The sequence below is a fragment of the Euwallacea fornicatus genome, chromosome 36, assembly GCF_040115645.1.
Source record: "Euwallacea fornicatus isolate EFF26 chromosome 36, ASM4011564v1, whole genome shotgun sequence".
NCBI classification, from domain to species: domain Eukaryota; kingdom Metazoa; phylum Arthropoda; class Insecta; order Coleoptera; family Curculionidae; genus Euwallacea; species Euwallacea fornicatus.
In genome coordinates this window covers 1,041,708-1,064,519 of record NC_089576.1, presented here as the reverse complement: position 1 = coordinate 1,064,519, position 22,812 = coordinate 1,041,708, and the positions used below count along the sequence as shown (strand labels likewise).

General features: G+C 35.4%; 5 protein-coding genes across 8 annotated transcripts in view; 2 read left to right on the top strand and 3 right to left on the bottom strand.

The window, feature by feature from the left end:
• Positions 1–360: 360 nt before the first annotated feature.
• LOC136348971 (cuticle protein 16.5-like) lies at positions 361–1,363 on the bottom strand. Its single transcript, XM_066300178.1, has 2 exons — positions 1,336–1,363; positions 361–1,255 (listed from the first exon to the last, which is right to left on the bottom strand). The coding sequence occupies exons 1-2, from the start codon at positions 1,345–1,347 to the stop codon at positions 443–445; spliced, it is 825 nt and encodes a 274-aa protein (XP_066156275.1). The 5' UTR covers positions 1,348–1,363; the 3' UTR covers positions 361–442.
• Positions 1,364–2,874: 1,511 nt separating this feature from the next.
• LOC136349001 (vitelline membrane protein Vm26Ab-like) lies at positions 2,875–3,803 on the bottom strand. Its single transcript, XM_066300240.1, has 2 exons — positions 3,665–3,803; positions 2,875–3,484 (listed from the first exon to the last, which is right to left on the bottom strand). Exons 1-2 carry the CDS (start codon positions 3,674–3,676, stop codon positions 2,996–2,998), a joined length of 501 nt encoding a protein of 166 aa, XP_066156337.1. The 5' UTR covers positions 3,677–3,803; the 3' UTR covers positions 2,875–2,995.
• Positions 3,804–6,165: 2,362 nt separating this feature from the next.
• On the top strand, positions 6,166–7,486 carry LOC136348956 (odorant receptor 10-like). The gene is made up of 3 exons (XM_066300156.1): positions 6,166–6,902; positions 6,961–7,162; positions 7,214–7,486. The coding sequence occupies exons 1-3, from the start codon at positions 6,166–6,168 to the stop codon at positions 7,484–7,486; spliced, it is 1,212 nt and encodes a 403-aa protein (XP_066156253.1).
• Positions 7,487–17,098: 9,612 nt separating this feature from the next.
• LOC136348975 (odorant receptor 49b-like) lies at positions 17,099–21,408 on the top strand. Its single transcript, XM_066300186.1, has 5 exons — positions 17,099–18,107; positions 20,762–20,861; positions 20,916–21,017; positions 21,071–21,226; positions 21,280–21,408. Exons 1-5 carry the CDS (start codon positions 17,365–17,367, stop codon positions 21,334–21,336), a joined length of 1,158 nt encoding a protein of 385 aa, XP_066156283.1. The 5' UTR covers positions 17,099–17,364; the 3' UTR covers positions 21,337–21,408.
• The window catches only part of prom (prominin), a 44,714-nt gene continuing 42,627 nt past the window's right edge, over positions 20,726–22,812 (bottom strand). For 2 of the 4 annotated variants that reach the window (XM_066300181.1, XM_066300179.1), the window contains exons 16-20: positions 22,743–22,802; positions 22,626–22,679; positions 22,527–22,571; positions 22,225–22,263; positions 20,726–22,026 (exon numbers count right to left, since the gene is read on the bottom strand). In XM_066300181.1, coding sequence (XP_066156278.1) covers positions 21,969–22,026; positions 22,225–22,263; positions 22,527–22,571; positions 22,626–22,679; positions 22,743–22,802 — 256 coding nt within the window. In that variant the 3' untranslated portion in view covers positions 20,726–21,968. Of the gene's footprint in view, positions 22,466–22,526; positions 22,572–22,625; positions 22,680–22,742; positions 22,803–22,812 lie in introns of all 4 variants that reach the window. The other 2 variants (XR_010733751.1, XM_066300180.1) reach the window with 2 other exon arrangements.

Genomic DNA, 22,812 nt, shown 5'->3' with positions numbered 1-22,812 from the left:
TCGATGTGACAAATATTAGCAAAAGAAATGATAAATATGGCAACGTTGCCACATATGTATGCTGAAACGTAAAACCGAAGATAGTGGTAGATAAACAGTAACTATAGGAAAAACATAGTCCCAAGAATAGGGCAAAAAGACCCGGTTTTTTGAACTTCTAAATTTGGATTCAAGATAATTTCCATGAAAATGAAGAAACTGACCAACGCCGTGTTGTGATTTCCTCGTTTCTATGGAAATCTTGCTAGTAAAGCTACCAGGAATTTTGAAAATTTTCAAAGGGTTTTAAGGAGAATTAAAAACTCTTGTTTAACGTTACAAAACCAATAAAACCATAGATTACAACAAATGTCTTTCAAATTTATTTACAATAATTTTTCAAAGTCATTTGCCAACGTGTATACAAATAAATAAATAAATTGTCTACAGCGCAATCACATCTTTACCAAGCGGGGGCAGCATAGCTGGATACTACAGGTTGAGCAATAGTTTTGGTCACCACAGGAGCAGAGTAGGCTACAGCTGGGGAAGAGTACGCTACAGATGGAGCGGTGTAGGCTACTGAGGGTGCAGAGTATGCTACAGAAGGAGAGGAGTAGGACACTGCTGGAGCAGAGTAGGCCACAGAAGGAACAGAGTGAGCCAGAGCTGGAGCAGAGTAGGCCACAGAAGGCACAGAGTGAGCCAGAGCTGGAGCAGCCTTAGCTACAAATGGCGTAGAGTAGGCGGCCACAGCTGGGGAACTGTAGGCTACAGCCGGAGCAGAGTAACTGCTGACTATTGGAGATGCCTTAGCTAAGATAGGAGCAGAATAGGCGGATACTACAGAGGGTGCTGAGTGGGTGGTGTAGGTTGAAATCACGGATTTGGACACTGAAGGGGCAGAATAAGAGGCGACAACTGGGGCGGCGGCGGCATAGGTGGCTACAGGGGCGGCGTAAGTTTTAGCCAAAACGGGGGCTGGGGCGGAGTAAGTTGACACGAAAGCTGGAGCTGGGGCAACGATGGATTTCGAGACGATGGGAGCAGCTGCGGCGTAGCTGGTGGCGATTTGAGTTGGGTGGCTCTGGTAGGTAGAGCTGACCGATTTGGAGACCACAGCTGGGGACGAGTAGGCAGCTACGGCTGGGGCAGCATAGCTGGTTATGGCTGGGGCGGCGTAACTGGTAATTGCTGGAGCAGAATAGGAAAGAGCGGCGGGTTGGTGGAGAAAACCAGCGTTGGCGAAGGCCAAAATAGTGGTAAAGACGATGAGCTAATGGAGAAAATCGATTAATATCGTTTGTGTCCATAGTTATCTTGCAGTTTGATGTTTGATAATCTCTGAGCACTTACTTTGAAAGCCATTGTTGTTCGTTCGGTTTGTTTCTCAAAACTGATACAATTCTGCACAAATGTTTCAATTTTATACAAAAGTTGCTAAGGATACGGTGGTCGAATCTCCTTGGGCGTGGAATCAACTTTCGCCCAAAAAAATCTTGTAGGCTAAACGCGGAGCTCGCATCACGGTCGACTCGTTCATTAAAAATGTAGGTATTGCCGATATTACAGAGTTACCGAATAATCGTAAAAGGTGGTGATATATTAATTAACTTTTGCTAATTTACGCTATTTGCACTTTAATATTCACTCTGTAGCCAGTTTTTCTGGATCGAATCACTAAACATTAAATACAATTTGTATCGACAAACAAATACTTTTGGCAGCGCTACTGAAAAATTCAACATACGTAAAATGTTGATAACGCCTGGATCAATTTGCCAACACATCGACTTAGTAATTAAACAAAAGAACCGATTTATTGGATGATTACTTAAGGGGTAGTGTGGTAATCAGAAAGTTGAAAACTTTAAGTTCGTTTTGCATATAATTAACTGAGCAACAACAATTGTTAAATTAGTGTTCTGCCTGCATGTGTCTACTGACAAAATTAAAGTTGTCAGTGTTCTTATGAAGTATTTTTGGTAGGATTGTTCTCATGAAGAAGATCAAGAGCAATTTACCTAGGGCTTTAATGTTTAATAGTACATAAGCAGTTATTAAAAAACCAGAAACCTTTTAGTAATCAGGTCTCAGTTGTGTGACATTTATGAATTACAAGTCTTGGAGATGTCAATCTTAATGGTGACTATTACGGCACAAGGACATAAAACGCCTGAGTCCGGTTTCAAAATGTGTGAGTTTCCCATCGTCGGAAACAATAGCAACTCAAAAAAATGCCAGAGAGAGTAAGCAAATTCCGAAATCCAAAAAAATATTAATCGTAATAAAATTTAAATATTATTATTATTTGCTGATTCTGATAGTTACGCTTACTCTAGCTGACGCAGGAGTAATTTTTAACCCCCCACCCCCCCAGAGATGTTCTTGGCCTAGTCAGCCGCGCAGTCGTTTCAAGCTATGACAGTAGCGGATCTAACTCGGCTTCTGCATATGCATCAACTGCTATTGGCCATGCAGCTGCTACCAAACATACAACACCATCCCCCATTGGTAATGCAGCCACTATCGTAAGTTACGCATCACCTGTGGCATACTCGTCAACTGTAGGCTACGCATCTCCTGCAGCTGACTCAGCACCGGCACCAGTGACGTGTGGCGTTCCTGAAGTACCGCCTTAATAGGGCTACTCTTATTGTTTCTACCCATTCATCTCTAGCCTTAAGTTCTGCAGGTTATGGTCCTAAGGTTGTTCGAGCTCTATGATAATTTGATAATAAAGGTTTTGTGGGGGGTTTCTAAACTCTTCTTGGCGGTTGTAGAAGAGTAGTGTAGATTTATCGAAATGAACGTCGGAGATTTCTTGAAGTTACTCTAAATAGTGGTCACGAGAGTCCTTCATCAATTACACAAATTTTGCATGTTATTCAATTACTATATTCTTTCGACATACGCGAAGTTACTGAACGTTTACTTGTATAATCAAAAGTCCAAATTAAAAATTTATTAAAACCAATAAGTACATTTTACGATGTTTTATTTGCACAAATTTCAATTACCAAGAAGATCCGTAAGGTTCTAGAGCAGGGGCACGGTATGGAGATACAGCCGGTGCCGCATACACAGAACTGTGCGAGGAGGCGTATCCAGATAAAGCTGAACTGCTGAACGTTGAAGCAATTGGGGCGTTATAGGTCGAAACTACTGGGGTGTTGTAGGAAGAAAGAATTGGTGCTGATTCAAACGGCGCACCGTACGTTGAATCAATTGGAGCTGATGCAACTGGTACATTGTACGAGGACCCTGTTGGAACACCGTAGCCAGAGACAGCTGGGGCGCTGTAGGCAGACACAGCTGGGGCATTGTAGGCTGAGTAAGTAGGACCGGAGTGGCTGATTGGGAATGAAGATCTAGCAAAGGTGGGTGTGATGGTGTTGCTAATTAGGGGCGCAGAGTAGGAAGAAGGGACCACTGGGGAGGAAATAAATGATGATTCGAAGTTGCTGGCTGTAGCCAAGGCCAAAGTAGCTGCCAGAATGACGACCTAAAAATCACGAGATAAATTTGAACCATAAAGTATCGAGGGCTTTATGATTATCAAATATACATTTTCTTGTGTTATTGGTACCTAGGTTTTCACGTACTTAAAAATTGTTAACTAATTGTTTAAACTTTTAACACAAGACATTTTTACGCAGCACTCAAAAACACTCAATTTACTTACCTTTAATGCCATTTTTCTTTGTTTGTTTCTCTGCTCGATTTCACAACACTGAACTCCTTAGCAAATCCCAAAATCTTTTATACCAATTTTGTTCGAAGATTGTATAACAAGTTGACAAACATTAATCACCAATGAATATTTATATTACAAATTTCAACTGTTTTTTTCACACGATCTATGGAATCTTTCCGGTAATTGGACATTTATAAACCTAAATTTAGAACCAAAACCATGTTTTAATCATCCCAATCGGACATAATGATAAAACAACATTATATAACACATCTGTTAACAGCGCTGACCATAGGAAACAGGTATAACAATTATTTAACGAACTTTACCTAATCGTATCACATTTATAAAATTATAATAAATTAAAATTATATTGAAGGTTCTTTGACCAGGTGTTCGGCCATTCTCAGAAAAATCTAGCAGTTATGCCTTGCCCATATGAATGTCTTATCACACGTGTTCACAGGGTGCCTTTGGCTAAGTGCTGGTTAAAGGTATTTATTTGTGTAAATGGAAAAGTACAATTGGGTTGCAGCCATTTGAGCCCAAGACCTATTGATTGAAAATATTTTTAAAATAGAGGCACTTCCGGCAATACCGGAAATTGTTGAAAGCTTTGTTAATTTAAATAAAATGATTGTTTTATGTTTTTTTTATGATTCCATATTAAATTTCAGGTCAGCTTTGTGCAATATGCCGCTAATCTAAAGTGTCAACTTGCAAATATACATTTGTTGTGTGTGAAATAATGAAATCTTACAGTGAAACTGACAAAGGCAGAACAAAATTTTGTCAATAAAAAGTTAAAAATTTGCACTTCTTGCACTTTCTCAATTTCAATTGCGACAATTATCTAAAGGATGGTTCGTGAAAGAAATTGACTTAGGCCAACACAAAAATGCCAAAAAGTCACTTTCCTCAATTGGGACAATTCATATTTTATTAAATGGGTCAAAAGGCCATTTCATTCTGCATTCAATCGCGTAACAGTTTTAAATAACTCAACACAATTCTTATGTAAGAATAGAAAAATGTTACATAATTGAAATGGTTTTTTAACTCGTGCAATAAAGTATGGAGTGTCCCATTTGAAGAAAGTGACTTTTTGGCACTTTTGCGTGTCGGTCTAGTTCAATTTATTTTGCAAACCACTTTGTAAATAATTCTCAAAATAAAAAATGAACAGCAATTTTTTGACTTTCTAGCGGTAAAATTTTGTTTATTAGTTCCACTATAACAATTTTTTTACACAGAACATTTTTGCCAACTTTTACATAAAACCATTTTTATCTCTGAAAGTTGATATTTTAGATTAGCAGTATACTACACAAGGTGGACCTGAAATTCAATAAAAATCATAAAAAAACAATGATTTCGTTTAAAATAACAAAGTTGGTATGAATTTTTGGTACTTTCGAAAGTGCCGCCATTTTGAAAATATTTTCAATCACTAGATCTTGAATGAAATGGCTGAATACCAAATGGCTTTTCTCAGTTTTCCTCGTTCTGTAAGCACTTTCAATGGGCAGTCAGCCAAAAACACCTTGGGTGTTTATGCTGTTTTCAGAAGAATTTAGAAACGATTATTTTTTTAGAGAAAATTACTTTTTTGTTACGTATCGTTGGCAAAATCTTCAATATACTTATTTACTGCCACCATCATTCTTGTGGTGCTATGTAAAATGTTGTATTAAAAAAAGACATCCTGACATATTAACACCTTAAAAACCTTCATAAACTTTGAATTTTTGGTACTTTGGAGCAAACGCAGGTGATGAGTAACCTTTCAATGGTGTTCTTAAAAGAGAATTGCAGGTAGTTCGATGGATCACCTTGAATTTAATATCGAACGTTATAGCTGCATGGATTATTACACCGAAAGTCGTCGGTCTGGTAGAAACTAAGAGTTATTAAAGCGAATTTGGCAAGCGAAGATGAGACGAAAATGCCGATAAAAATGGGGAGAATATGGCAGTAGGAGGAGAGTTTGTAGGAGATTTAGGTGCCAAGGAAAAGTTAGTAGCAAATTCCACAAGCTCCAACTAATCTTCAATGATTTGCAAATTCTAAAAAGATTGCTGTTGGTCACTTCAGGCTATCACATGCGTTAACGGAGAATTGCATTTAAATATGTAATAATGGAATTTTTGCCTTACTACTTCCCAAAACACCTGTGGCCCGACCTCGAATCGGCCTATTAAATTAAAAAATGGGAAAATTAGATAGAAAATGGATAATTGCACCATGTTTCAGCTTATTTTGTTATAAATAGTGATTATTTACGTACTAATTACTGCTTCAGAACAAAGATCTTATCATTATAAATTTATAAGGCATCCATGAAGCGGTTTATAAAAACATCGATTCGGTGGGGGAAATTGGCTCAGGACTTCACTTGGGCAGCAACAAAACAGTTATAAGAAGTCAATTGCAGTGAGTTATCTTATATTCAAAAATCTCAAAATTCTAACCACATTGTGTTTCAGGATATGGCAATAAGCCTTTACAAAGTAGCTAAATTTTTCATGCTTCTCACAGGAGTATGGAAAATTCCCGTATCTCAGCAACGTTCTTTACAAAAACTCTATTTTACATATTCAATTTCTGTTCAGGTCGCTTATGTTTCCTACAACATATCGATGATACTAAGATTGTTCCAAATGTGGGGCCACTATCCGATGTCGGAGCTTTACACATTCATAACGTTAACAATCTTAATTTTGGAAATTAACTACAAAATCATGATTTTCCTCAAAAATGGAATTCCTCACATGTTTAAAGTCGTTATCGAGAGGGAGCAACAAGTTCTTAATAGTGGGGATAAACACATGGTCTCAATATATTTGAGTCGAGTGAAATATTACAAAATCGCCACCTTTTGCCAGTGTTCCTGCAGTGGTTTTGGTATCTTATGGTTTGTTATCCTGAACCTGTACGTAAAGTATGCCAAGGGGGTGAATGAGCATTTCATGTACGAGTTGTGGTTCCCGTTTAATAAAGAAAAACACGATTTAATTGTGACAATTTACAACGTAGTAATAGCGTTTTATGGGTTCTTATTCAACTGCGCGTCCCAGACTCCTTTGCAGACGTTGATGGTTTTTTCTACCACACACTTGCGAATTCTGCAGCTGAACGTGAGGAGATGCTTTAGTTTCAATGGGAAAAGAAGTGAGGACGAAACCACTTTACGCCGTCTGATATTAGAACACAAATTTCTAATTCGGTAAAGAAGGAAAAGTGCACAGAGAGGTTTCTTTTAGCCGAAAATTGACCGATTTTAGATTCGTTAAAGACTTAAACGAAGCCATCAAAAATACAATATTTTTAGAATGGGCCCTGGAATCACTCCATGGGGCGGGTGCTCTTCTACAGATCATTTCGGTCGAATCGATAATTGAAATCCCTTACAGTCTGATGTACCTATGTTTACTGGTTATCAACCTAGGTGCCCTGGCGTGGAGCGCCAATGAAGTAATCGTGGAGGTCGGTTAGGATCAATTATTTTACTGGAAATAGTCTTGTTCATATTCCTAGAGTCAAAACGTAGCAAACGCAGTATACGAAAGCAACTGGATGGACCAAAGGGAGCAGATAAAAAGGGATTTGTTGTTTATGCTCATGCGAGCTCAGAAGCCTTTGTCCATTGACGTGGGGCGTTTCAGATATATGGACACGGATGCAGCTTTAACGGTATGTAAATCTATGTGGTGTTTTTTAAATTATAATGCCAAATTGATATGGGAGGTAGATCACGTCATTTTATGCTGGAAATTCTATATGCAATATTGGCCAAAAGTGGATGAATAATTAAAAAATATAGGATTTTCAATAATTCATACTATAAGCCCCGTATCGAATTAAATAAAATTTTTCGCTTAAATAACCAACTAAATATCTAACTGGGAAAAGCGAAGAGACAGTGCACTCACAAAACACCCAAATCGTTTCTAGTATTGGAATATTTGTTCGTAAGCGCATGTCTTTGGCGCATGCGGTAATAGTGAAAAGTGAGTTGAGTTTTAAAAAGTGTCACGTGGTGATGATATTTCCGCAGATCTTAAATTGCGTGTTTTAACCGGTAAAAATGCAGGAGTTAGCCAGTCGGATTGCGAAGCAATTCGAACCAGCAAAATCTATTGTAAACATGATAATTAGAAGGTGTCATCAAAGGGGAGAAGTGTCAATTTAAGAAAAGCCGGGGCGACCCGGAAAAGTTGACGAGAGACTTCCTAGGGCCATTAAGAAGATGTTCGTTCCAGATCCTTTTCTCTTCTCCAATAAAATAAAAGCCAAAATTGCGAAAATTGGGTTGCGTTCAATAACTTTTAGGACGATCGGGCCTAAGCTAGTAAAGGCTAAGTTATTTCCCGGAAGACCAGTTAAAAAACCGCTGTTGTCAAAAAAAACAAAAAAAAATTAAAGCCCTATTACAATTTGCTAAAGGACGACAAAATTGGACAATTGCACAGTGGAAGCGTGTCCGTTTCAACGATGGATCAAAGTTTAATTCGATCTCTTCAGTTAGCATTACACATGGACGACCTCCGCCTAATACTCGTTTCGTGCCAAAGTATACAAAACCTATTGTAAAGCACGGTGGAGGTTCAGTTTGGAGATGTTTTTTCGTGATACGAAATGGGCCCACTATGTAGATTTAAGGGAATAATGGGCAGATTAATGTATAAAAATGCTTTGAAAACTCACAATTTTGCCTTTCATCGAGGAAAATACGCATTTGCCATTTATTTTCCAACACGACAACGACCCTAAACACGCGTCAGAGTTCTTTAAAAGACTTTTGCAGAGTGAATTGGTCCCAGTCACAACGTAGCCCTCGCAACCTCTGGATTTAAATCCCACAGGCAACCTATGGGAGACCCTAGACAACAAAATTAGGGCACGAACTTGCACAAATCGAGATCTGCTATTCTCAGCTTTGCAAGACGCCTGGACTAGATGGACTTGTCCATTATTGAACGTCTTATAGAATCAATGCCCAGACAATGGAACGAAGTTAGTAATAATACGGGATGTTATGCCAATTACTGACCCATCCCCTTGTTGTATTTTGGTTGAAAATATAACAAGAGTTTGTATTATTTTTTATATTAAGTTGATTTTGTTCATCTATTTTTGGCCAGGACTACATTCACGTTTTCATGTTTTTAACATTAACTGATGAGAATTGTAGTTTTTCGTTGCTTTTTTCAGTTAGCTATTTGAGCGAAAAATGTAAATTTGATATAGGGTTTATTGTATGAATGATTGAAAATCCTGAATTTTTTATTTGTTCACCCACTTTTGGCCAATATTATAAATATGTGCCCAAAAACTCTTAATAAAACAGAAACGAGGCGTTTTATGATAGTTTAGAAAAACGTTCATATATTATTTTTTTCCAAAGATCTTTTGCGATTTTGTCGAAAATTCAATTAATCTCCGTCTTTTAGATAAAAAAAAAATAAAAAGTTATGAGAGTAGGAACAATCCATCAAACCTAACAAATGTCATTCTATTAACCGTCCGAAATATCTTCCATTAATACGAATACAAGCCCTGACCTTTTTGAGAGAGTCAACTTGTACTTTCTCCATTCTTATCTCATTTTGATTTAATCTATGCAAACACAATCTCAATCGTTTCCTTTCAAAAGTTTTCGTTGGGGCTACTGTACGCATTTTCATTTACATTACGCCACAGAAAAAAATCTAAAGGGTTTAGATCGGGAGCTTCTTGGTACCCATTGTTATGGAGCATCGTCACCACGACCATTCTACTTAGCAGGAAAAGCATTATTCGAATATCTCCTGATGTATCTGGAGTAGTGGGCGGGACCACCATCATTCATAAGCCACATTTTTTCGACGTGTCTGCGAATGGATATTTTCCAGTATTTCTGGACGTTGGGGCGCCAAAAAGTTCAAATAATTTGCAGAATTTAAATTTTGAGGTAATTTAACATGACTGAAAGTTGTACTCCCCAAAATGACTTCCTAAATTTACGTTGGAATTGGCTAACTACTGTTTCCCTGTGATCCTTTTCCCTTCACTGATGGTTGTTCCTTCAATTGAAAATTGCCTCTTTTGTAAAAGAAGCCTCATCAGTAAAAAGAATATTTTTCGTAAAATCTGGTTCACGCTCTGTTTTATGGGGAGGCCCATTGCGAAATGTTGTCTTTCTTTCAAAATCTGCTCGCAGTAGCTCTTGTATCGGGTGTTTTCTTAATAGAGAACTCCGGCTGTGTCTCCAAGTCTGTTGGAGATGAAACGTGGAAACGAAAAATGGTATAAGAAAAGTGATTGTAAGAAAATGTTGGAAACATTTTTTTAATCCCGACTTTGCCGTTGGGGGCGCATCTCATATAGTGAACGTACACATGTCCACTATCTGAAGAAAATGCAATGAGAAGGTGTACTGAAAATTTAATAATTTAATTCGTGGAAAGCTTCTGCATCATTTTTGTATATGAACTTTTTAGTATATTTACAAGTTTTCTGTAGAGGGCGCTGTGAATGTGCTCAGATAAAAGCTTAAATATCTCGGGAACGGATCATAGTGTGTAAAGAAGCGGTGGCTCGTTAGAAAGAGCTTTTTTGCTCTCGTCAATGGTGTGTCAGACAATCCATTTGAATTAACATTTTTTATTATGAAGTCTGGAATTTTTGTAAGTTTCTCTCAAATATCAAATGAAATTATATGTGTTTGGTATTTTAGTTAGCAAGGACATAAAATTTTAGTTACACCCTGAAAATTTCAAATAAATATCTCTATTTGTTTAAAAAATATTCCCGGTTTTATCCGAAATTTGTAGTGTTGAGCCTTGGCGACGCTCACGATCTACCGACGACTTTCAGCACCCAAATAATATCTCAAGTTAACGAAACAATGAGTTTTGTGTTTTTGTCTAAGTTTCAAACTGATTATAAAGGGCGTTGTACTATGTATAGTCATTCAAAGTGAAACTCGTATATATGAATTATTTTCATTAATTTTTATGTTAAAGAACTAAAACATAATTATTTGCTACTTAATATTCATATTGAATGGACCTGGTAAATAAACAAGAATTCCAAAAATATCATATTTTTTTATTAATTATTATGAAAAAATCAAATCTTGATATTAACATGAAACTGATACATCCAAGATATTTAGTAGTAAATGTATATTTAAAAGAGTTTGGTGTTAAATTTTTGATTTTCTTTATACTATTATCCTCGTTTGTCTAAATTTAATTATTGTTTGCAATGGGTCAACAAAAGGGTCAAATCACTGTCACCGAAAGAAACCACATCATTCACTATTGTGAAAGTGGAAAAACTTACCGTCAAATAGGTAAAATGGCCAATAGGAGTCATACAACCGTATAGAGTATTATAAATCATTACATTAATTAACAAAGGTAAAAAACAAAGTGCGAAATAGCCCTAGGAAAATTTTTAACGATTATGCTGAAACGTGGATTTTGAAAGAGGTTGCAGAAAATCCAAACATTTTTGCTACTAAATTAGCAAAAATTTTAAAAACATATTTAAATAAAGTCGTTTTTAAAATTCATTCGAAATTTATTATATAAGCATAATCTAAATAGTAGAGTGACCCGAAAGAAACCATGGATCAGTAAGACTAACAAAGTCAAACGCTTAATATTTGCTGAAGAATACTGAGAAAAGAATTTTAACTTGTGGGAAACGTAATTTTTGCAGCAAATTTAACACTTTCGACTCAGCTGGATAATAACTAGTTTGGAGGAAACCCAACGAAGCATTAAAAGAAAAAAAAATTAAAGTCCAGAATGAAGCAAGAAGAAGGAGGTTCCGTTATGGTCTGGAGGTGCATGTTGGCAAGAAATCCTGGAAATATTCATTTCGTTAAAAGTACCATGGACCAAAATTTGTCTTTGAATATTTTAAAGCTAACTTTAAAGTAAAGTGCACAAAATGAGTTGAAAGATCATTTAAATATTACAAGGACAATGACTCAAGGCACAAGGCACTAAAAGTTAGACAATGGCTGCTTTATAATTGTTCTAAAATAATAGAAGCACTTCCCCAGATTCCAGAATTATACATAATTGAAAATTTATGGAGCCAGTTAAAAATTGCAACACGAAAATATGAAATTTCTAAGAGAGAACAATTAAAAACTGTTTTAAGGAAAAAATGGGCAAAGATACCAACAGAATATCGTGAAAAATTGGTAAAATCTATGCTCGGCCGTCTAAATGACGTAATTAAGAACAAAGAACTTTCAATTAAGTAATTAATTAAAATTGAATTTGGTTTAGAATTACAATTTGAATTGTGTACGAATTTTATTTTGTATTAGGCGCGTGTGTGAAACTTATGAATATTTTTAAAATTTTTAATTGTTTTCAATATACAATTTAATTTCGTCCATAGGTTCGTTTTCAGTTTCTGCTTACTTTGTTACTCATATCAAATAAATTTACTGTACGACTTTCATTTTGACTGACTGTATATCATATTGTTCGCCACCAAGCATAAAATTTTCAAGACTTTGGCCGACAGTTGGATCATTGTTATTGGATATTTAATATCATAGTGAAAAATCCAGTGTTTATTCCATATATTATGAATGGCCGAAGCCACGTTACATCGTAATGAATAAGTAACTTTGCACAATACATATTACTTGTCTCACACCAGTTCTAGTTGGTTAGAAGAAATGCAAAACCGACGTACATGATATGTTAATGTGTGGTACGATATTTTGAGTGGACAGATTATTAGCTCCTTTATTTTCTATGGAGGACCGAGTGGAGCCAGACATCTAGGTTTTCTTCAGAAATATCTGCCTCTATTACTAGAAGTGCCTCAGGAAATTCGGTGAAATATGTTTTTTCGACAAGATCGCCGTCTAGCCCATTTATCTCAAAATATTCGGCAATTCTTGAATATAACATTTCTCAACCGATGGGAAGACGGAATTTATTCCCGTAGCCCCTTGGGTACTATATTCAATAATTTGAATTATTTATTTTATCAACGTTAATTTATTTTTGAAGGTCGTCTGACTTAACTTGTTTAAATTTTTACTTATGAGGAAGATTAAAGCAGCTGGTTTATGTCGATAAACCAACAACGAGGGAAGGCATCGTCCGAAGAATGATCGACTGCACACGAGGCATCTCCGTGGCAGAGGCAGAGCCCGTTGTTTCGTCAACCGCTGAGCGATTGCGCATGTGCAATCATAATGGCAAACGTCAGCTTGATATTTGGGACATCCTAAGAAAATAATAGTAAACCTCATGGGACATATCTTTATAGATCTGGTCGTATTTGTCATGTACTCGGAATATGCTCGCAACATATCGACAGGGTCTTCGTTTGAAATATGCATTTTGGAAATTAACGAGATCAAGAACAAAAAGAGCAAACGAAAACCTACAAACACTACTGTTTTGATTCAAACGAATGGGGCGCCATCTATGGACGACTTGAAAGTAAGGCAGAAGCAGTAAATTCATTTTTTCGTTATTTTGAAAAATTATTTGATGTTGAAACGGCCATATTTTTTAAACAGACTTATCGAGTTTTTCAGGATGTATGTACATAAAATTTTATGCTCTCCTCAACTAAAATATCAAACACATATCTTTTATATTTGCTTTTCATCCATTTAATGTTTGCGAGAAATTTGTAAAAATTCCGCCCTTCATAATAAAGTGTCCTCTAAGGGTACTTTTATTGAATGAAATGAATTTTCTGAAACGTCCTAGTATAGAGCAAATAAAGCTCATTCTAATGACTCACCATGTCCCTGCATCCTGTAATCCGTTTCCGAGATATTTAAGTTTTTACATGACAACTTTCGCAGCGCTTCTTATAGAAAACTTGCAAATATGCATATAAAAAAATTTTGCGTACAGTGAAAGTCAGCAATTTTAGAGCAGAGTACCTTTTTTGCATATTTTGAAATAAACTTAAAAAAAAAATTAATAAAACATGCATTTTTCATAGGCGCAAAAAACAGACTGAAACAATCTCTAGGCCAATCCTGTTATTTGGTTACCGTAGCAATTATAAATAATGTAATCATTAATTATTTTTGCACATAACAAACATATCTTGTATACCAACTTTCAAGAGAATTGTAAAAATCCTTTGGAAGAAAATGATAGAAGTATGTTTTTCCAAATTATCATAAAACGTCCTGTATATTTTGTATTAAGACATTTTTGACCCATATTTATACAGAATTTCCGACATAAAATGACGCAATCTACTTCTCATATTAATTTGGCACCATCGTTTTGAATCGCCAACTAAACCATAGGAAAACCCATGAAAAATTTCAATACAATTTAATATTATCTTCCCTACTCGTTTAAGGGTACAACAGTATTAGACTTTTTTGAATCTCCTTTTATGAGGGATTCATATGTAAAAGATGAAAAATGTTCCTCACACCGCTTACGAGATATTTCAAAAAAGTTTTTCTAAAATCTGCGAACGTATAATGCTGCGTTGATATTCTTCTGAGTTAAACCACCAGCAATAAATTAATGTATTATTTAACAGTATTAGCAACCAACAACTAAACATTCCTAATTTTATTGCTAAGTAAATAAATGTTAAAATAATCTCAACTATTTTCAGTGTTATATCATTTAATAGTGTATACTTTCTCTACTAGTGTATAGGACATTTTTGAAGAAATTTTAATAAGGATTGAATCGTTTTGTCAAAGTTAATTTACATAGTGTCGCAGTGGATGATCGGGGGTCGATTGGGGGTGGTTTAATTGGGGAAAATATAAAGGCAATATTATAAGTTTGCAGATTTTAGAGAAGCTTTTTCCAAAATATCTCGTAAATAGTGGAAAGAACATTTTTTATATTTTACGTGCGAGTACCTCAAAAAGGAGTTTCACAAAAGTCTAGTACAATTCGCCCTTAACGACACAGGGAAGATCATATTAGATGGAATTGAAATTTACATGGGTTTTCCTGTGGCCGGTCCGGCGAGGCAACACCCTGTATGTAATTTTTAGTGTAAAGTAATTTATGTGATTTTCTTGCAGACAGCTAAAGGGGCTTACACTTATTCTCAATTTGTAGCACATACAAGGCATAGAGCAAAATAGATTAGTAGTTTCCAAGGCAAATACGCATGTTTTTGGAAATTTTTTTGAAGATCCGCAATCAAAATACAATTACACACCAAGTAGTAGGTATTTTACAGTGTACTAGTGCCGCAAGTGAATTATAATAATATAATTACGTATCAAGCAAAATTGAATTAATTTTGGAACATAGCTGATGATGGATTTTACCAAATCTGCTATGGGTAGAATATCAGTTATTTTAGTTGTTATTATCCTGCACTACGGTTGAAGCTGCAGCCACCATGTCTCCAATATATTGTTCTAAGTTAAACAGAGCTCAGAGGAGAACCAATACTTCCTCAAATACTTTTTGCGACACCCTGCTTGACAAAAAAGGCTAACTTAGCATTAAGAGACTTTAGAAATTTTTCAAGATATGTTCTTCGGTCGTTCTGTTCAAAAATAAAAAGAGGCCTAAATGTTTGTGCCTCTATTGTTTAAGATTTTTTGTTTTAATACAAGAAAGACATCAATTTAAATTATTGACTAACTTAAAATCTAAAGAAATTATTATTTACTCATTTAAAAAAAATCTTCAAAGAGTCAGCATAGATTATAATTGTTTTCAGAACCTGGAACACACGCAATAGTTTTTCCAGAAAAATTTATACAGGCATTGACAATTAGCCTCTGCAAACGGGCCAAATTCTTCATGCTTTACACTGGACTTTGGAAAATTCCCATGTAAAAAAATTATTTATAGAAGATCTCCTCTATGTATTCAGTTTTAGTTCAAGTAATTTACATAACCTATAATCTATCCCTGGTAATCAGATTAATTTAAATGTGTGGCATTTACCTTTTATCGGAGCTGTACGAATTTATCACATTGGTCATTCTAATCCTGGAAATAAATTATAAAATTGTGATCTACCTCAAAAATGGAGTTCCTCAAATGCTTGGTGTTATTATAAAGAGGGAACGATGGATAATTAATAGCTGAGATGAAAATATTGTTTCGATATATTTGCGTCAGGTAAAACATTATAAATTAGTTACCTTTTGCCAATGTTTCATCAGGGGATTTGGGATTTTTTACGGGGCGATGTTAAACTTGTACATGAAATACGTAACAGGGATAAATGAGCATTTTATGTATGAATTATGGTTTTCAATTTAATAAGGAAAAATAGGATATACTCGTAACAATTTACAATCAAGTTTTGGTCTTCTATGGATTTTTGTTCAACTGTGCCGCTCAGATTCCTCCGCAGACTAGCATGGTTTTTGTTACGTCACAACTTACAATTTTGCAGTCGAATTCGAGAAAGCGATCTAATAATCATGGGAAACTCGGTGAGCTTGAATGTTTCGAAGCGATTCAGAGGCTGATCCTAGGAAATATTCTTCATTCGGTAAAAAGGGAAAGTGGAACCCAGCAGTTACACGAATCAAATCAAAACCGTGACAAAAAATAATCACGATATAAATATTAGCTTAAGAACGAATGCTTATATGTACAAATGAGTAGTGGTTGTAGAGGTAAAAAAATTGAGCGATTCAGCAACATTTTTCATTCTATAGGGTGTTGAAGTATTTTTTTAAATTCTGCATATTGGAAATAAATTCGTCAGTTTTCGATTCACACATTTGAAATTTTTCGCGGAAGTGGGGTTGGAAGGGGGGAGGGGGGGGATGTGTGAATTCTTGTCGTCGTAATTTCTTTACCATTTGAGTTTCCTCAAGACGTAAATGAAACCGTAAAATACACAATTTTAATCGAATTCGTCCTGGAATCAATACACGGCGCCAATGCCATGCTCCAACTTTACTGTGTAAGAGTTACAATAGCAAGAATATTGAAAACTGTATTCAACTCTAATAGGCCGAACCCACCATTGACATGCCTTACGCTTTAATGTATTTATCCATGCTGATCATCAATATAAGCGCCGCAGCTTGGAGTGCCAATGAAGTCATCATACAAGTTTCAAATTATTGTATGTGTATATACTATCCTTTTTTTTGTATAGAAAAATTAATTTTTAGAGCCAAAATGTGGCAAACGTGATATACGAGAGCAATTGGATGGATTAACCTGAACGAAGAAATTTTTGTTAATAATGATTTTAAGAGCTCAGGGGCAGTTGTCTATTGGTGTTGGACTCTTTAGGCCTATGAATACAAAAGCAGCATTGCTGGTTCTTAATTATCTACTTCAGTTATTAATACTATTTAGAAATTTTCATTTATTGCAGACAACAAAGGGAGCCTACAAGTATACATAGTTTATGATACAGGCCAAAAGTGTCAAATGAAAATGACAAATAACCAAAATTAAATTTTTGAGAAACTTGAATGTTATAAGTGCAGATATTAAAAATTGCAAATTAGAAACTAATTACTTTGACCCACAAAAGTAATTCGCTATTACAAGCAATTTTCTTATTTTCATCGAGAAAACTCAATTTCCTATTAAACCTAATAAGTAGGTTGTCCTTTTTAATAAAGTATAGACAAAAATATTATGAATTTTTAAACACCGAAAATTTCTGTTCTTTACTTATACCTCAAAGTTCACGAAGTTCTTGTTTAGACTCCACTCCTGAACAAAATGTCAGGTGAAAGCATCTATAAAATATCAAAAATATTCATGATAATTGCAGGGATATGGAAACTAGCTCTTTCATCAAACTTAAACATTCAAAACATGTATTTAGTATACTCAGTGGGTGTTCAACTAGTCTTTGTCATAAACATCCTATCAATGATATTCCGAATAGGACAAATGCTGCAAGATCACGTCTTGGAAGACCTTTACATCAACATTACTCTTGTAATTCTCGTCATTGAAATTACATACAAAGTGCTAATTTACATTAAAAACAAAATTTCTTATATGTTTGTGGTCATATCCATCAAGGAAAAAGTCATCTTAAGTAGTCAGGACAAGGAAATTATGGAAACCTTCTTGAAGGACATCAGGTACTTCAAAATCGCAAGTTTTTGCCAATGCTTCTGTGTTGGCTCTGGTATTCTTTGGTTCACATGTGTTAACGTCTACAAGAAGTACTGGGTAGGGCTGTTGCCGAACGAGCATTTCATGTACGAAATTTGGTTCCCGTTCGATGAGGTCAAACACGACCTCTTTGTCACATCCTACAATATAATAATGGCAGGCTTCGGTTTCTTCTTTAATTCTGCTTCAGCAGCTCCCCTGCAGAGCTTGATGGTTTTTGCAACATCGCAATTGAAGATATTGCAGATTGAACTGAGGAGATGTATTAACTGCTCAAAGGGAAAAGTTAATCAAAAGGCCTTAGAGAAATGCGTTGTTGAACATCAATTTTTAATTGAGTAAGTAAAGAGGACGTAAAACAGTAATGCATTTTCTAAACTTAGCACACGTGCAATCTAATGTAAATACACACTTGTGTAACTTTTGTACCTTCAATTACAGTCTTTTCAAACTCATTTTATTCACAACAAACACGAAACCTTCTAATACCTTTGCCTTGGAAAGGTGTAAAATTTAAGTTTCCAGTTTACAACTCAGAAAATGTGTTATATGGCTGTTTTAAAACTCATTTTAAACAATCAAACGTTTCTGATGATGTAATAACTATTGAGACACATTTTCGGATTATTTCAACGCACAATGTTCCTCTGTGTCAGTGTGTGCGTTTACATAGATTTATAGAATCGTATGGACAGCAGTCAAAATAATAATTGAAATGAGAAATTGCAAATATTAATATTGAAGAAGGGAGTGACTAGACGAGAAACATTGTAGCCTATTCATATACATACATACATAAAAAGCATATATATAGATCAAAAGCATACATAGATCTTGAACTTGTGAACATGTTATGTAATTAGAAGTTCTGTCTCCCTCTTGAGGAATCGGAGCATGAAACTTTAATGACGAGTTACATTGCATAATATTCTGCCTCATATGTTCGCTTTTATATGAGTGCGTATACCTCAACCACTCTACTCCCATCTTCACCTTTGAGGGATAAAATAATCAGCAATGAGATTTTTTAGTTAAAGATGTTTATGTCCGTTTTTATAGAACTAAGAATTCATCAATGATAGTAAGAAGAATGAATGTTTCTGATGATAGCGAATATTCAAATTTTCCGATTTTCATGTTTGAGAGAATGAAATTCAACAACTTCAGATTGAAAGAATAGAGAATCTCGACAAAAGTCGACAGTTTTACGTCGCTATGGATTTGAGGCGAGTCTAAGCACTAGTTTTTGGCCCAATTATATACTACGGTATAACTCGAGCTATTAAAAATGCGAATCAATTCCGTGTTCGAATTCTCCCATCAGTACCTGTATGATTTGAAAGTGATATGCGAAATCTCCTCTTTCTCCGGGAAAAATTGAGTGAACGCTCCTTAGCCCCACAGTGCGGAGAAGAATGAAACTAAAATTGAAATGCGGGGACGTTGTTTGTGTCTCCGGGCCCGGCTTAATTGTATTCAATTCTGGTAAAAAAACACAAAAATAGACGCAAAACAGCATTACAAAACGTGTTTGAAAGTTGTTTTCTGTTTATAATGACTGTAACTGATACGTTTTTATATAATATTTGACGGCAAGCAATATGAGATGTCATGGTGCTGTTTACGCATAAGTTTTGATGAGCAAATCAAATTCGATGGAGGAAAAACTGTCACATACCTTTAATTTGTTTAACAGGAATTCATTTGCACTCACTCACTTATTTTAAACTCCCTTTTCAACACAAACCACCAGAACATTTTTACAAAAACTTTTCATGCCGCCTTTATCTTCTTTCTAAGGTTTCTTGTGTTTTGTTTTGTTGCGACTCACGTGACGGGCAGAGATTTGCTTACTGGCCCGTTAATGTCGGCGAAATTCAATTGTTTCTTACCAGCCCACTTTACTGTTAGAGCATGACGATTGCAAATTTATGTAAAAAAATGTGTTAATATATGTTCGTTTTTAACGTATTTCTTCCTATAAGTTTTATTTATTATCTACCATTGAATTAGACTATAAGAGTTAAGATAGAGTTATAAAATAACAGCATATTCAATAATGCAGAACACCCAAATACAGTGTGACTACTCCTGATTTTCTTATTTCAAACGTAGTACCTTGTAGGATAATGGACTTTTTGTCAATACTAAAGACGTTTCGTTTAGCATATCTTATGCCTAAATCATGAAGATCTTGAAATATTGTCATTCAAACTTTGCAACATCCAGATCAGAAACAAATTATATAAAGCTTTTACAGGGTATCGGGTATTTCATATTATTTATATAAAACACATGGGGCCACATAATGTTACAAAGGGTGCATGGACGGTTTGCTAACCTTCATCTCACATAAGAGAATTATAGATACTTCTCAATTAACTTTTTTTAGACACTTTTTAATTAATTATAGAAACTCATATATAGTAGCTCAAAGTGTGCGCCAGAAAGTATTATCACTTCCAAGCCTTATATCTACCTCTCATTTCAATATAGGTTTATAAGCAGCTTATAAAAAACAAAAAAAAAAAAATTCCATCAATAACTATGAAAGACACCATTATCGGGTCTGTTGAATGCTTGTAAAGTGGGTTTTCTTTCCTTTTTTCGACAAACACTTAAACAACAGGTTAATAAGGAAACGAATATGGCTCGTTATTTACTTATAAAACTAACCAGTTACAATGTATATACTTCTTAGTTAATATATGGATGACTTCAATCCCTCATAATAGGTTCAAGAAATCACAAAAGGTAGAAAAAGAAATGCGCCACAAATACTGCGCACGTAGTTATCCTACTTAGAATCTTGCAGACGTCGATTGTAGTTTTGATTTTCATTTCTACCAGCTACCTCAACGAAAAGTTAATCAGTACGCTAACTGGGAACATCACGTCTCAGCGATACACGCTTCAGCATTTGAACTTGACTTTCGTTACATAATAATGAACTTCACAACCTTGGTGTATAATAAACTATTATTTGTCCCAGGTTTGTTGATACTTTGAATAGAGCGATACGAGGTATATTGTTGCTGGATTACGTTATGGAATCAATTAATGGAGCTGGGGGGCTTTTACAACTCTTATCAGTAAAACGCATTAATTTATCATGAGGTTTTTAATGATTATTTAATGATTTTTAGGTAGAAAAAGCTGTCGAAATTCCCTACTGTTGTCTATTTATCGCCAATGTAATGATTAATATGTTTTTTACAGCATGGAGTGCAAATGGGATTGTGGAACAGGTGAGGATCAGAGTTATTTTGAGCTGAAATTGATCAAAAATTTGAATTTTTAGAGTGTGAATGTAGGCCACGCTATTTATGAGAGCAACTGGATGGATCAAAGCGAGCCAATAAAAAAAATGCTGCTGATAATGATAACGAGGGCACAGAGACCTTTGACCATTGACATTGGACCTTTCATACGTATGGATGCTTCAGCCACAGTGGCGGTAATTCTTCAAGAATCTTATATACTCTCAAGTCCGAAATTTATTGATTTTAGGCCTTCAAAGCAATGTACAGTTACGCAACTTTCATGAAACAATTTAGAGGAAAATAGAGTTAGAATGGATGTGACAAATAAAGCTTTCTTTTCGAATTAACGTCTTACAGAAGTTGGCAGAGTTAATTCCTCGATTTTATCTTCGATGGCAAATTCCTTTCGAGAATGAATTTCTTCATGCCTGTGTAGCTTAGCTAATTTTTATTCATCGGGCAACTTAATATCTCACATCTTAATGTCAATCAATGTTCTCAATTACCCAATGTTTAAGCGGAATAACAGGGCGTGGCTGCACTTTGATTCATTATTGTAAAGATCACTTGTTTGCCCCGAAATTGTGGCTTTGTTGCATAATAATGGCCTATATTTCAATTAAAACATGCCTGCCTACACAGTAAAGTTTTGCGAGTCTCCATTTTGATTCCTAATAAATAAAAATAATACAAAGAATGGTATAAAATAGAAGAATTTTGTACATAAATTTATTATTATTATGCGAGTGTTCATCTAAATCCAACTGCCAGGCGTTGATCTACAAAGGTTCGATTACAAGGTATCCCAATAGGTTTAACATTAAATTTACCAACCCTGATCTCCAGTATATTGGTTCAATTGACACTAAATGCTCGCTATCCACGAGACAAATTAAGATTATACACGACAGACAAGCTCAGTCTTGTAGTTGTTAATTACCTTCGAGGAGCGCGTGATTTTGAAGCGGATGAAACTTGATGCGAGTTATTGTTCCTAAAAATTGAAAAAACTTCTTCCCTCGAATGTATTCAATTGCTTAAGCATTTCCCCAAGATAAATATTCAAACATTAGAAGCTTGCAGAGCCAATTTCTATGGGATTCGCCCTATTACGGACAACGAAAGGAAACGATACGAAAGCTTCTTATTGTTACCTGTTAACAACACGTGGAATTAGGGAGGATAAGCTCACCTGGCACCGGTTATCCTAGAAGCGAAGGCAGACAATTTGCTAAAAAGAAAATTGGGAGAATGTTGTTTGATTATAAAAATGAAAGCATAGGAATGAAAGAACTCAAATGAAGGCTAATTATCGCACGCTTATTCAGAATCCGCAATCTAGGGCAAGGTTCAAACTCCAACCATTAAGACCAGTTCAAGATAATAACATGGGGCCCATTGGGGGTACGGGATGACATGGTAATATTACAGATCTTCAGGCATGAAATTGAAAAGAAGAAATAGCGACCTTGTTTTTAATGATTGTTCTCGTACCTTCGCGACCTTGGTGGTGATAAAGAAACCGATACTTGCGGAATTCTAAAAAAATTAATAACATTATAAACGCAGATTAATGGGTTAAATAGTATTTACCGTGAAAGGGGGCTCGTCCATGCTACGGGGACATTTTTGGATCCCTCAGGAGATCTATGAATAATGAATACTAATAATATATTGATCTATAATGTGGGTCTTAATGCCATAACTTACGCACTACATGGAGTGGTCCATATTCTGTCATCCTCAATTAGTAAGCTTTGGCGAGAGTTTCTTGGAGAGA

Bases quoted from the DNA above. Each gene is read 5' to 3' on its own strand.
- LOC136348975 (XM_066300186.1), top strand. From the start codon at position 17,365: ATGTCAGGTGAAAGCATCTATAAAATATCAAAAATATTCATGATAATT. The intron at 20,862-20,915 runs GTAAAACGCATT...AATGATTTTTAG, and splicing joins GGCTTTTACAACTCTTATCA to GTAGAAAAAGCTGTCGAAAT. The intron at 21,227-21,279 runs GTAATTCTTCAA...TATTGATTTTAG, and splicing joins ATGCTTCAGCCACAGTGGCG to GCCTTCAAAGCAATGTACAG.
- LOC136348956 (XM_066300156.1), top strand. From the start codon at position 6,166: ATGGCAATAAGCCTTTACAAAGTAGCTAAATTTTTCATGCTTCTCACA. The intron at 6,903-6,960 runs GTAAAGAAGGAA...GACCGATTTTAG, and splicing joins GAACACAAATTTCTAATTCG to ATTCGTTAAAGACTTAAACG. The intron at 7,163-7,213 runs GTCGGTTAGGAT...TCATATTCCTAG, and splicing joins CCAATGAAGTAATCGTGGAG to AGTCAAAACGTAGCAAACGC.